Genomic DNA, 15,010 nt, shown 5'->3' with positions numbered 1-15,010 from the left:
TGGGTGGCTCAGTCGTTAAGCGTCTGCCTTCGGCTCAGGTCATGATCCCAGCGTCCTGGGATCGAGCCCCGCATCGGGCTCCCTGCTCCGCGGGAAGCCTGCTTCTCCCTCTCCCATTCCCCCTGCTTGTATTCCCTCTTTCGCTGTGTCTCTCTCTGTCAAATAAATAAATAAAATCTTTAAAAAAAAAAAAAAAAGAAATTACGATTTGTTCACACGGCAGGCCTCCTAAAGTTCTCATAGCCTGGCTCCTCACACAGACCGGTCTCTTTCAAGTATCTTAGAACAAATCTGAGCCTATATCAGATTTACATTTAATCAAACTACAACATGGTATTTTAACCGAAATACAGTCTACCCTTGAACAACACAGGTTTGAACTGTGCAGGTCCACTTACACCCAGATTAATATAGTACAGCACTGTAAATGTATTTTCTCTTCTTTAAGATTTTCTTTATAACCTCTTCTCATCTCTTACTTTATAATAAGAATACAGTATATAATACATATGTGTTAATCAACTGTTATCAGTAACAGAGTTCATTTCAGTCAACAGTAGGCTATTAGTACTTAAGTTTTGGGGGAGTCAAAATTATAAGTGGATTTTCACCTTCACGGGGGGTCAGCACCCCAGCCCCCACATTGTTCAAGGGTCAACTGTATATAATGATTCACTCTGGCATATAAAACAGTACTATGCAAAAAACAAAAACCAAAACAAACTTTTTTGAGAAACAGATATTAACACTCCTAGTATATTTGGCCTTTGAATTCTGTTGTCAAAACACAATTTGTTATGACACATAAGAAGGCAAGAGGTTCAGAAGGTTTGTGTGCCAGAACATGAGCATTGGAAAGTCTAAAACCTCCTCTTGAAATAACCTCCTTTTAACCATAAGGTAAATAACAGCCTGCCTATATCTATTTCTTAAACAGAAATGATGGTCAAACCCTCATTACTTGTCCTTTGGAATTAAATAAAATAACGCATGTAAGAATATTGTGTAAATACAAGTCACTCTGTAAATATTAAAGTGAAGTTTCCACCAAATACCCATAACTATTAATGACTTTCTTCAAAATATGCCTCTCCCAAAGGGCTTAAAAAGAATTTCCACATTAAATCAAGCTGACCTGCTAAGGGCCGAAAAAAACAACCCTTAAGACTAGCAGCCTCATTTTCACAGATAATTAGCTTTAAGCTTCAACAAAAAGCAGGCCAAAAAAAAAAAAAAATTCTTCTATTTGAACAATCATTTACTATATCAAAGATTGTTTACATCTGTGGCTTTGGTTACCTTGATCAAAGTTGTTGATTATTGTTTTTATCCATGGGCCCTTTCCTAGGTGGTTAACTCCTGGTCAGAACAGTGTTGCTGGTGGTAGGTCCTGCTCAGAGCCCAACAGAGCAGCCTGGCTCAGCCAGACCCAGCCAGATGATGTTTCTGGCTCAGCCAGACCCAGCCAGATGATGTATTTGCCTTTTTGGTAATGGGAGAAAGAAAAATGTATTTCTCGGAAAATGTGTTTTGTATAGTCACTTAAAATTCCACAAGGGAAAAAAAAGGAAATTTCTCTTAAAGATATACAGAAAATACCTAATTAATACTTTCAAGTTAGAACTTTTCCTTAGAAACAGTGATTTCATCCAAAAAAAAAAAAAAAATCTTTAGGATTCAGAGACAAGAAGAGCTCCACAGCCTTAAAAATTAGAAAAATCCTGCCTTAAGGAATTTGGCAGTAGGACAAATACAAAAACCTTGTTATCACTAGCAGCAAAAAGTATTTATTAAAGTAACTACAACACCGTGGTGCGTAGGGGCTGCCACCATGGGAAGCCATGTAAAGTCAAGGAGCAGATTCAGTTTCCGTCTCCTGGAAGCTAAAATCAGACACTCAGCTTAGAAACAAGTATGTAAACAGGTTTCAGTTCACCCCACATTTTAAAGGGGCAGCTTTATCATGCTGACTCATAAGGAATGCTTGCAACCACAATGAGTGGGTATGTCATGTGTTAGGCGGAGGCCTGACTTTAGAGTAACTTCATGGGAACCAGTCCTTCCATTCTAGACCGGTACCCAGTTCTGATGGCCATGCCTGCCCTGCCCTGTTATTCTGTACAGTTGGTTGGTGTCTGGTTTCTGAAGGCCTTTACCCTCCCCACTCTGCAAACCCTAATGCAGCCTCCTTCCACCTGCTTCCTTCCCTCTGCATCACTAGCACCTTGCCGCTCCCATGCTTCACTTTCCCTCCCTGCTTCTTTTGTATTTCTAGATGCCCAGGCTCAGTGAGAGTTGGCAGCATTAAAAGTGCCACCTGTTTAGTTCAGTAAAGGGAGCCCTTCCTGCCAGATGAAAGAGAGACATATGAACACTTCCTGCGCTGTGAGCAGCCCGGTTTGCCTACACTGCCGTCAGCTGGTTTGCCCCCAAACACTAGTCCTCAACCACATAGCCTGTGCACCACCTTGCATTTCTCTGAGCAGAGGGAGATGTACTGCCAGGCCTTCTATTTTTTTGTAGTGTTGGAACCTACCCCCATCACATGTAGAAACAGGCATTCTGCATCCTGTCCTGCTGAAAGCTAAGCCACAGATACTTGGCAAGGCCTTAAAACTAGCACAGACACACCTCAGCCCCATGGGTTCTGCGAGCTGGAGCGCAGACACAAATGCACGCTGAGGAGATGACTGCAGTGGAGGCTCCCGTGGTGCCTTCCTCAGAATGCTGTCTACCCTTCTGCACACACACACACACACACACACACAAACATTACTCACATGCACATGCACACATGCTCAGACAGGCACATGCCCTCTAGTTCTTCATCACGTTCTTCTCCCAGCCTCTCACGCTATCTGGGAAGACGTTTTACTGGCACTCGAACAGGCTGGGAAACTGGTTCCGTGTTGAACATGCTTGTCCCAGGGTGCGGGGGCCAAATCTGTTCCCTGCCATGCTTGGTGACACTTGACACAGTGGCCTTTCTTACCACTGAAGGGGGATTATCTGACACTGTTACTGAATGTATATTTTTGTATCTAAAAGCTCTCCTACCTGGTCTCTGGAAGGTAACTCCTCTAGCTGAGAGCAGCAGAGGAAGAGAGGTAGGGAGAGCACCTAAAAAGGAACAGGGCAAAGCTGGAGGCATTCCTCGGATGAAGAGAGAAACAAGCAATGCAGAATGTGACACAGGAAGGAGGCAGCCGTTTAACTAGCAATGGACAGGAGTTCCAATGTACTTAGTGGTTAAGACACAGACGCTGGAGTCAGAAGGATGTAGGTTAGAATCCTAGCCTTACATTTGGTGATTTATATAACTTCTCTGATCATTCAGTTTCCTTATCTATAAAATGAGGGGAGAGGTCTGTGGAGAGAATAATTCTAATTACTTTACAGCATTGTTGTAAGGATTACGATAACGCATGAATAGCATTTTCGCAGTTGTCACACATAGTAAGTGGTCAATACACACTGAGGATGAGGATGAGGATGGTGATGATAATGAAGATGATTGAGTCAAAAGTCCACGAGACCACCTTCAGATTTAATGATTTGCTAGACGGACTCACAGAACTCAGAAAAGCTGGTGTACTCACGGTTATGGTTTATTACAGTGAAAAGATACAGGTTAACATCAGCAAAGGAAAAAGGAACATAGGGCAGGGTCCAGGACAGACCAGGCACCAGCGTCCAGTTGTCCTCTCCCAGTGGAGTCACATAGACAACACCTAATTCTCCCAGCAATGGTGTATGAGAAGATATACAAGGTATTGCCAACCAGAGAAGCTTACCTGAGCCTTGGTATCCAGAGTTTTTATTAGAGATCAGTCAAGTAGGCATAAGTTGCCTGCATCTGACCTTAGTTACTGAGTGTCCAGAACTTCCAGAGGTTAAATGATACCACATGGCTCAAGGCGCCAGGTAAACAAAGACATCTTATCAGGTGGGATTTCAAGGGCTTTGGTGTTACCTCTCAGGAGCTGGTCTGGGGCTAAAACTTTTTTTGGAATGTGCAGAGTTTGGACAACCCAGGCCTGCTGACTTACTCCTTTACTGCACAGTGATGATGATAAAGATGGCAACTACCCATTGTCACTAGACCTTGAGACCAATGAGATTGGGCCAGATATATCTCAGAAGCTGTTAATTGGGCCAGATATATCTCAGAAGCTGAGAGTTAATGAAAAGCAGAATTGGTCTGGACAGTCATAGTGAATATTGCCTTACTTGTTGAGAACCAACAGGGAGAAATAGAATGGAGAAGGAAGGGGATGATGGCACCAAGCAAAGAAGATAAAGGGAAGATTACCCAAAGCCAATGAAGAGCAGCTTAAGTCCCAGAGGTGGGGCCTTTGAGACCAAAAAAAACAAAAAAAAAACAAAACAAGTGTTAGGTCCTCACTCCAAGAGCTAAGGAGTTGGTGAGACTCAAGAAGGCCAGGAATGACTATTGACCTGTGTTCCAAAGCAGAGGGGCACCTGGGGGCCTAGGTCTGGTGAAAAGAATTAGAAGCAGGTTTTGGAAAAGACTAAAAATTCCATTCCGTTTAGCAGAGGAGCTGACCTAAAACCACCTTAGACTAGACTAGGCGCTTTGTCTGAGTCTAGCCCAGCCCAGGTGCAACAGGATGATTCTAAATGAGATAGCCAAGCAACTCCCCAAGCCCCAGTTAAGTAGAGAATATGGAAAGGCCCTTTGAGAAGGGCAAACCTAGCCCCCATTTACATTTCAATACAGACTAAGAGCAAACAGAACAGAATTTGTAAAGATAACAGGTTAGAATCTGAGGGTTTTTTTGTTTGTTTTTGTTGTCTTCTTTTTGTATTTCTAGGAAAGAAATATTAGGAGAAATGCTTTTTGGAATCTTCATAACTTTCCATTACTTATGGGAAGTTTGTTTTTGTTTTTAACAGTTTTGTAACTAAAAGTCAACTCTCCAAACAAAAACAGGACAACAGCAGAGGTGAGGAATACCTGCTTTGTGCCAGACCTAAGGGGCAGGGAAGGGGGGGGAGTTCCCAACAGAGGACTCAGGAATTGAGGAGCACAAGGAAGAAGGATAAACAAGTCAAATTCTTGGGGCTTGGAGCCTAGGATAGTAGAATGAGCCTGGGGGTTAATTAGCAAGGGCACTATTCCACACAAATCATTTGGCTAAAGGCGTAGATGGGGCTGTTCTCAGATCACTGCAGAGGAGACCAAGTCTGTAGGCTCCAAAGCAAACAACTCTCAGCCTAACCACTCTCCCCTTCCCACTATCCTCCCCCAAACATCTTCCTAAAATATATCATTCTCAGGGGCGCCTGGGTGGCTCCGTCGTTAAGCATCTGCCTTTGGCTCAGATCATGATCCCAGGGTTCTGGGATCGAGCCCCACTTCGGGCTCCAGCCCCACTTCGGGCTCCAGCCCCACTTCGGGCTCCAGCCCCACTTCGGGCTCCCTGCTCTGCGGGGAGCCTGCTTCTCCCTCTGCCTGCTGCCCCTCCCCCCACCTACCCCCATTTGTGTGCAATCTCTCTCCCAAATAATATGTATCATTCTCTTTGGAATTCACATCTGGGAAGCAAAGAAGATAGGTAAGTAATCAAAGTGCCCTCTTAAGCAACATTTAAGTATAGCAGAGATCACAACACGGAATCACTGTCACTTCAGAGTTGTCATGAGAGGAATGGAACCATCCCATTCCTCAGGAAAATCCTGACTCCTCCTGTCAGAAAATTTTTCAAGGGTTGCCTGGATGGCTCAGTAGTTAAGCGTCTGCCTTCGGCTCAGGTTATGATCCCAGGGTCCTGGGATCGAGCCCCACATCGGGCTCCCTGCTCTGTGGGAAGCCTGCTTCTCCCTCTCTCACTCCCCCTGCTTGTGTTCCCTCGCTCGCTGTGTCTCTTTCTGTCAAATAAATAAATAAAATCTTAAAAAAAAAAGAAAGTTTTTCAAAACCTACAGATTCGAGATAGTTTTTCTGATGAGATATTGCAATGGCATTATGACATTAAGTATTTTATTTGCTTTCTTTCTTAGATCCCAAGAGATGACCCAAAGACATTTAAACCTTGGTCTATCCCTATAGCGTAACGTTGCTGTCATTTCCTAAAAGGTAAGATTATTAAGCTGAAAGAAAATTACTCAGAAAGAAAAAACATCAGCCAGGCCAGTAGCTTTCAAACTGTTCTAAGGAAGTTTAGGATTGCACAAATGTATAAATCTAGTTTCTTTTTTTAAAAGATTCTTTATTCATTTGAGACAGACAGAGAGAGAGAGAAGGAGAGAAGGAGCAAGGGGAGGGGCAGAGGGAGAGGGAGAAGCAGGCTCCCCAGTGAGCAGGGCATCCTGCCGCCCAGAACCCTGGGATCATGACCTGAGCCAAAGGCAGACCTTTAACTGATTGAGCCACCCAGGAGCCCCTCTAGTTTCATTTTTAAATCTTATCCAACATTTAATTTTTTAACACTAAACATGCATGGCTTTGGATGCTGACAAGGAAAGTCAAGGTATTTTATCCAAGAAAAACATAGCAATTTTTCTTTTCATTTTCTTCTCTTTTCTTTTTTCTTTTTTTATTTTTTTTAATTTTATTTAATTTTATTTATTTTTTTTTTTTAAAGATTTATTTACTTGAGAGAGCGAGAATGAGAGAGAGAGAGAGTACACGAGAGGGGGGAGGGTCAGAGGGAGAAGCAGGCTCCTCGCTGAGCAGGGAGCCTGATGCGGGACTCGATCCCAGGACTCCGGGATCATGACCTGAGCCGAAGGCAGTCGCTTAACCAACAGAGCCACCCAGGCGCCCTTTCTCTTTTCTTTTTTAAAGATTTTATTTTTAGGTAATCTCTATGCCCAACATGGGGCTCGAACTCATAACTCTGAGATCAAGAGTCACATGCTCCATCAACTAAGCCAACCAGGCGTCCCAGTTTTTCTTTTCATCTTAAAATAAAATTTTAAATGAGAAAGCTGGGATGCCTGGGTGGCTCAGTCGGTTAAGCGGCTGCCTTCAGCTCAGGTCATGATCCTAGGGTCCTGCTCAGAGGGGAGCCTGCTTCTCCCCTGCCTGCCGCTCCCCCTGCTTGTGCTCTCTTTCTCTCTGACAAATAAATAAGTAAAATCTTTAAAATAAATAAATTCATTAAATTAAATTAAATGAGAAAGCTCTGGATTAAGATATTTTAAAGATCCGATTCCCTGATTCTTTTGAGAATCACTTATATCTTGAGTGCAAAACACCAAACTAAAATCTATTGCTTCCCACATTTATAATTAATTAGTGCTATTTAAAAGAGGTATCTAGTTGTATTTGTTGAGTTCAACGGCTACAATTTTATAGTGCAGCTTAACACAAAACACAGAACACTGAAGGCTTTGGAGCATGACCACCAAAACTGCCTGGGAAATTTATGCTGACAAAAAGAAACATACTTTCCTTGTTGGAAAATTAAACTGTTTTTCTGCACACTTACTGGGCAACAATTTTTAATGCTGAAAATGAAAGCAGAGTCAAGAACTACATCGTAGATTCAGAGAAAAAATTTTTTTTCTTCAAACTCTAATTTTCCAATTAAATGTCTAAAACAACCTGTGTATTAACAGATATGTTTAATTCCATTGTGCTTTGTCACATAAGAACTTGCATTGATAGTTCTGCTATATCAGACTAAATAATTGATGAGATTTTTGTTTCTCCTTTCACAGTAAAAACAAAAATCAAAATAGTCAACACTTAAAATTATATTTTAAATTATTATAAAATAGTAATTAAAAAACATACACCCACGTATAGAGGGCAGAATAGTTAGCTCTTTAATTATTCTCTCTCTCCCTACCTCTCTCTTTCCATATCAAAATTAAATGTGGATATGCTGGCAAATTCCCTCTAATCCCTGTATAAAACAAGGCTTGTAAAGTGCACAGAATTGTGCCTGACACTAGTACTCAAGGAAAGCCACACACATATACACTCAGGTACGCTAAGTGCCAAACTTTAACAAATTGGAGACAATCAGTGAATGAACTGGGCTGTCAAGTTTTTGTACAAACTTCAAAATAAAGAACATCCTCAGAGTGCAAGACAAATTTAAAAACCAAAAATCAAAGCGAAACCAAAAAAATCTCTTTTGCTACTTTACCACTTACAGCTATTTATGTGTCAGAATTATCTCCATGCTGTGCAGTTAAAAAAAAAAAAAAGGCAGATATAAGTTACATTCTGAGTCTTTAACTGTCATCCTTTACCCACAATTTCAGATTTTTGCTTTCTTCAAAGTAGCATAATTGTTCTCACATATTTGCTTTATAAGCAAGTGTTAAACATTGACCTTATTAAATCTGTACCCCACTAAAATCATGTGTGTGTGTGTGTTCCCATAACATTTTAAACCTCTGCTAAAAATGTGTGAAAATCTCTGAGCTCATCCAGCTTCTCATTTATTTTATAAATGAAGACATGGAGGCCAAGGAAGAATAAGAACTACCTAAATGTGCTTATTCAGATCCGTAAAGCTTTACCAATCCAATTTTTCAACTATTTATGTTTTCCTTATAAGCAAAAGTTGGGGGATTTGCACACTTTTATAATTAGTCTCTTTTCTTTTTTTTCCAGGTGTTTCAGTTTTTCACAAGTAAAAAGGTGGTTTGTTAATCCAAACTGATATTCTTATACTGTTGTGGAAAAAAGACACAAATTTTAGAAACATTATTCAAGTCTGATTAGGTTAAAGATTAATCACTATTTATAAATTATTTACTTAGACTTTCTAGGCTAGAGGCCACCAGACAAATTTTGCAATATACACAATAGCCGAGTTTAAGTTTGATTTGTTTCTGAAGATATCATGTAAATATTGCTCTAAAAGCAAATTGTTTCTTTCTGTGTCCATCCAATCTAACTGGACTAGTAATGCAAGTTACAAACCTATAATGAAAGACACTTCTCAGTAAATAAATATGTGATTACTCTTCCCAAGGATACGTTTGATTTAGTGGTGACAGGTAGGAACACTACAAGAGTTCTGCAAGGTTTTGTTTTGTTCCTACTGTGAATTAGCTGTGAGTCTGTGCAGGAGCATCTGACAGCAAAGGAGTGGTATTTTACTCATGTAAGTCAGCTATTCAACTGGTTAACATTCTTTTGGAATTTGGAGATAAAAAGGCAATGTAAAAACTATTCAATGTATTATCATAAAACCCTTTAATTTTTTGTCCTAGAAAACATCTGATCTAGTATCAGTTTCAGAAATACTTCCCTGCTCAGTTTCCCATATATTGAAGGGAGTAACACAGAGCAAAAGAGTTCTAAATTGTAATCATCCCAACGTTGTAGTTTAAAACATGTGGGATCCACCAAATTCCATTGATCTGAGTTTTTGAGGCCATCAGAGGAGGAGAATATGAATTAGGCCTTATTTGACCAGAAAGTCAGGAGGTAAACTGACACTCTGTCAGCCAGAGTTTGCATGATGAAGTCACCAAGCCACCGTCTGCAAGGACTCCAGAAGTGAATGAGGGAGGAGGGGCTGATCTGAGAGCACTGGGTGACGGGTGAGAGGAGGCAGAGATCAGGCTTGCCCTATGGGAGGCTGTAGGTCGCTGGAGGCAGTGAGCACATCTGGGATACCGCTGTGCACAGGCCTGTCCACTGACTTTGGAGGCTTCACTAGGGCCACAGGAGTCTAAGGGAAGAAGTGGGACTGGAGCACAAAGAGAAAGGAGACTAGAACAGAGAAGTCATAGGCGAGACAAAAAATCATGCAAGGTTTTTGCACACATAAGCAGAAGAGCTTGGGAATTTAGTGGGAATAGCCAGGGCAAAATAAACAAAGTAAAAAAAAAAAAAGTTTTGGCTCTCAAAAATAAAATCCTTAACTGTGTAATCTAATGTGAATATAAGAAATTTGTTTTGGGGTGCCTGGGTGGCTCAGTCAGTTAAGTCATGATGGGGGGGTCCTGGGATTGAGCCCCACACTGGGCTCCCTGCTCAGAGGGGAGTCTGCTCCTCCCTCTCCCTCTGTCCCTCTCCCGCTGCTTGTGCTCTCTCTTTTTCTCTCTCTCTGTTAAATAAATAAATAAAATACTTAAATTTTTTTTTTGTTTTATCATCTGTATCATTTTAAACAGTGGTAAATATAATTCATATTTTGTAAAAATTTGGTCTTGTTGGGGCTAAGGATGGTTACTAGGCATTTATTTTCTATTTGTCACAGTTGAGAACTATAAAGCAGCAAAAATAGAGGGGTCTATATAAAAATTACTTGTGTGAGTTGATACACTAAAATCTGAATGGCATGGATATCAATCAAATACTTTTTCAAAAAGGCACAGTTGAAACCACATACTTGAAACCAGTTCTTTGGGCTCTAAGCATCGTTAAAGGATAGTTACTAAATTTTTTTTTTTAAAGATTTTTTTTATTTATTTATTTGAGACAGAATGAGAGAGAGAGAGAGAGAGAGCTCATGAGAGAGGGGAGGGTCAGAGGGAGAAGCAGGCTCCACGCCGAGCAGGGAGCCCGATGTGGGACTCGATCCAGGGACTCCAGGATCATGACCTGAGCCGAAGGCAGTCGCCTAACTGACTGAGCCACCCAGGCGCCCCTAAATTTTTTTAATTAGTAATACATTCACACAGTTCAAAAATATAAAAAGGTATATAGTGCAAGGACTTACTCTCATACCATCCCCATCCAGCCAATTCTCACACAAGCACAAAATATAACCACTTTTTAAAAAAAGATTTATTTATTTGAGAGAGAATCCCAAGCAGACTCCACTCTGAGTGCAGAGCCCTGCTGGTGTGGGGCTCCATCCCACAACCCTGAGATCATGACCTGAGCCGAAATCAAGAGTCGGACACTCAACCAACTGAGCCACCCAGGCGCCCCAACCATTTTTGTTAGCTACTTTTTTTTTTCCCCCTTCAGGAATAGCTGGTCCCAGAAGGCCCAGCCACTCTTGTCAAGATTAAAATTACTCTTAGTTGGTCCCATACATGGATGGGACACAGTGACCAAATGTTGGGATGGTAGGGGAAGTCTAAGGTGACAGGACGAGCAGCTGGTTCCTGCCCATGTTACATCTTCTGGACCCACTGAATGAGGTGCTGATCCCCCCTCCCCGTCTAGACAATTCTATCCCTTTCCCCATGTCAGCAGCGCCCTGGTGCCTGTAACAGTGAGGAATATAACCCTTAACGCTCATCATGGCTCTGTGGATCCTCCTGTTTTCCCCATGGGTCTTGGGCACACAGAAGGCATTTGTACTCTTGCCTTCTGAACCTGGGCTCTCTGAGTGGGTTTTCTCTCCTGAAAGGAAAAGCAGCCTGCTCCCAGCTCCACCCCCAGAATAGTGAAAATTAACATTTGATCTGTCTCATATAACTGTGTAGACAAATAGCAAAAAGATATCACTCCTGATTCATAAGACGCTGAAAAGAAGTTTAAAAATTAGGCAGAAATAGTTGGAGACAGAAAATAAAGGCATTTTCTCAGTCTCCTTACACAACCTTGAATGAGTTGATACTAAGATATCACTGAGTACAAAACAAGAATGTTCTTTCCTTGGCATAGCCACCATAGCAGGACAGACCTTCCCACACTCCCTTTACTTCATATTTAGATGATGTCACCAGCTGTCTAACTGGTCTTGTTCCAAACCATTCTGCACATAGCTGCCCGGATAATCTTTCTCAACATCTATAACCACCTATCCTCACTGGGTAAAAGAGTAGCATTCAACAGGACAGTTTCTTCTTCCAAAAAGGACTGTACTGTAATTTGTGTGGTAGTCACCAGTTGCTTCCATCTGCTTGGGGGTCTTTTCCTTTGGGAAGTTTCCCGTCCTCCAGTCCATGTGTTCCAGGAGGGCTGCTGGGCAAGGCACAGGATAAGCTGGGTCCAAGTCTCTCCCGACAGTGAGACTCTTGAGTAAGGTCCATGAGGTTAAAAGGCCACTGGTACAGATTGCCTGGATGGCCCAGCTGTGGAGAGCAGGTCCGCAAGCTCTGCTGCTAGACCCTCAGTGGTACCCCGTCCCTGTGCATCTCAAGGCCTGCTTCTCCAGTTCTGCCTTCAATTCTGTCCGCTAGCCAATATCTTTCCCGTTTTATTAGTTTCCTAGAGCTGCCATCACAAATTCCCACAAACTGGATAGCTTAAATATTTATTCTTTCACAGTTCTGGAGGCTAGAAGTTCAAAATCAAGGTGTTAGCTGGGCCATGGATTCTAGGGAAGAACCCTTCCTTGCCTCGTCTGGTGGCTTAAATATATCATATCGTTTATACTAAATTTCTAAAGTATTTTAAAGTAAATTACTACCCAGAAAACAACACCGATTAAGACCAGACTCCTTAATATATCCGCCTAGGTTCTTCTCAGAGTAACCCTCGCTTCATCTCCGCTGTTCCTCCCCCAACACACACAGACATATGTACGAACTACACTCCACACCAGACACACCAAGCTGCTCCCTGCTCCTAGAAGTTGGCAGCCATCGCCACTTCTCAGGCCTTTCCACGTGCTGCTTCTTGCCCCTACTTCTCCACCTGACTAACCTCTTCTCTTCCTTCAAGTCCCACTTTAGCTATCTCCTCTTCATACTCCTCTGGGAGCCCCTTCCTTCTCAGCCCTGCAGATCTGGCCACTCCCTCATCCACATTCTAGTGGCATCTAGTGCAGATCTCTCCATCTGTACGTTCACAGTGATACTGTGCTTGCCACTATCATCTGTGTCCCTCGCTGGACAGCGCACGTCATAAGAACCACAATTCATTGTTTTCCGACCTCTATTATAGCACACCAGGCACATAGTAGGTACTTAGCAGATATGTGTTGAATAAAACAAAAGTGAAGGTCCTAGAACACCTCTTCTGCCAAGGAAAAGCAGAGACCTTCCTCACTGTTCTTAGCAAATGCTTTGCTCAAAGACAAATCTGTTGCTTACATATTGTTCTTTCTAGACAAGTGATTCTCAAAATGTCATAAGACACCAAAGTTCTTCATGTTGTTTCATAACACTTTTTTTTTTAAAGATTTTATTTATTTATTTGAGAGAGAGAGAATGAGAGAGAGCACATGAGAGTGGGGAGGGTCAGAGGGAGAAGCAGACTCCCCACCGAGCAGGGAGGCCGATGCGGGACTCGATCCCGGGACTCCAGGATCATGACCTGAGCCGAAGGCAGTCGCCTAACCAACTGAGCCACCGAGGCGCCCTGTTTCATAACACTTTTTACCTGGGTTCTAAAAGTCCATGGAATTTGGGCATTTTAAAACTCGACTCATATTCAAAGTAATGGGTATAGAGAATTGTTGCAGATTTTCACATTAGCACTTCCTATGACAATTTGCCTAATGCTAAGAACCTCTGTTGTGGACAAGCCTTATTGTATAAAGCCCTCTGAGGCCACAACCACCTGCACTAACTAGGTTCTGAAAAATGAAGCTATGTTTTAAAAGAAAACGACTTTTGGTCTTTCTGGAACCAGAAAAGGAAATCCTCCAAGACAGTTTTAATACTGCATTTTAAGAGTAAAATCAGAAATGCACGATGAGTAAAAGGCTACTTTTCTCATCAGATAAACTGGCATTAGATTTCCATTATAGACCATCCATGACCTTCTTCCGGAAGAATAATCATCATCAATGATATTATATTTAGCTTCCCTTGAAAGTAAAACAGCCCTGCTCCCTTACCGAGTTTCTGTGAAGAACTTTAAAATGCATGTGAAAATATTTTGTAAACGATAACATCCTGTCTGTATGTAAGGTCTACAACGACCACTCTATGACTACTAATATCAGGAGCAGTAGTAGTACTTACTACCAGTACTGTGGTTCCTGCTGCCGTTTCTACTACCACTAACAACAACAATAAAGCACCAACTAATTTCTATTCAGTTTAGTTGCTTTCTCATTTTAGGCTAATAACTTGATATCACACATAGGCCCCTAAAAAGTGAAATTTGGGCTTATAAAAAGAGAGCAAAGAAAGATGGCCATCTAAATATGCCAGGCAACAGTTCAACATACATTCGAGATCATTTTCTAACACAGAGACCTTTACATCTAGATTATCAAGAAGATTTCTTGTTCTTTAAATGAATTTTAATATATTAAGAAATAAGAATTAATAAGCAATAAACAGTCCTTCCTAAATAATCCTATAACTAACAGTTATACCATATGCCATCACAGTTAACTTTGTTGTTTGTTTTCCTTTAAATAAATGCCTTGAATGTTAAATAGCTTAGAATGTAGCTATTATGGTCGTCCAAAATATTACTTACTTGGCAAGTTACCTCAAACTATTTTCTGAATAAACACTTTACAGGAGCAAAGAGTTTTCACCTTAACCTACCATCATTCCTATGTGGAGAGAGAGATTGAATGCCAGGTTTCTTGAATCCCTGAGCCTCAAAAATCTAAATAATAGAATCTGTTTCAAGAGGAGAAATCAGTGTCTTAAAAGAATAACTTATTTACCAAATTTTATTAAAATGTTCAGGTAATTAGCAATGCCTATTTTTTATTTTTCACAATCTTGATTTTAACAAATATTACTAATAGTAAATATTATTAATAGTCAAATAACTACTAAAACTCTTCTATACAGCAAGTGAAAGCGATGGGATATATGAGGGGTGCGTGGTTAGCTCAGTCAGTAGAACAAGCAACTTGATCTCGGGGTCATGAGTTCAAGTTCCACCTTGGGTTTGGAGATTAAATTTAAAAAAAATTTTTTTTAATGGTATATATGAGGGACACCTGTGTGGCTCAGTCGGTTAAGTGTCTGCCTTCAGCTCAGGTCATAATCCCAGGGTCCTGGGATCGAGTCCCTCTCGGGCTCCCTGCTCAGCGAGGAGCCTGTTTCTCCCTCTGCCTGCCGCTCCCCCTGCTTGTGCTGTTTCTCTCTCTCTCTCTCTCTGACAAATAAATAAAAATCTTTTAAAAAATGATAAATGATATATATGAGATATGTAGCAACTATTTAACACATTTTCATCTAAAATGAAATTATTTGAAAG

The 15,010-nt window shown here is 41.3% G+C and overlaps 1 protein-coding gene across 1 annotated transcript in view; it reads left to right on the top strand.

Annotated features, from left to right (window-relative positions):
- Window positions 1-6,585, top strand: part of LOC115936503 (aldehyde oxidase 2-like) — a 57,258-nt gene extending 50,673 nt beyond the window's left edge. The window contains 1 exon segment of the mRNA XM_081815317.1: window positions 6,025-6,585. Coding sequence (XP_081671443.1) covers window positions 6,025-6,078 — 54 coding nt within the window. The 3' untranslated portion in view covers window positions 6,079-6,585.
- The last annotated feature ends 8,425 nt before the right edge of the window (window positions 6,586-15,010 follow it).

This window comes from Leptonychotes weddellii, chromosome 3, assembly GCF_054177405.1.
Source record: "Leptonychotes weddellii isolate Sample4059 chromosome 3, ASM5417740v2, whole genome shotgun sequence".
NCBI lineage: Eukaryota > Metazoa > Chordata > Mammalia > Carnivora > Phocidae > Leptonychotes > Leptonychotes weddellii.
The sequence above is the reverse complement of the archived record's forward strand: the minus strand, read 5'-3'. Positions and strand labels throughout refer to the sequence as shown.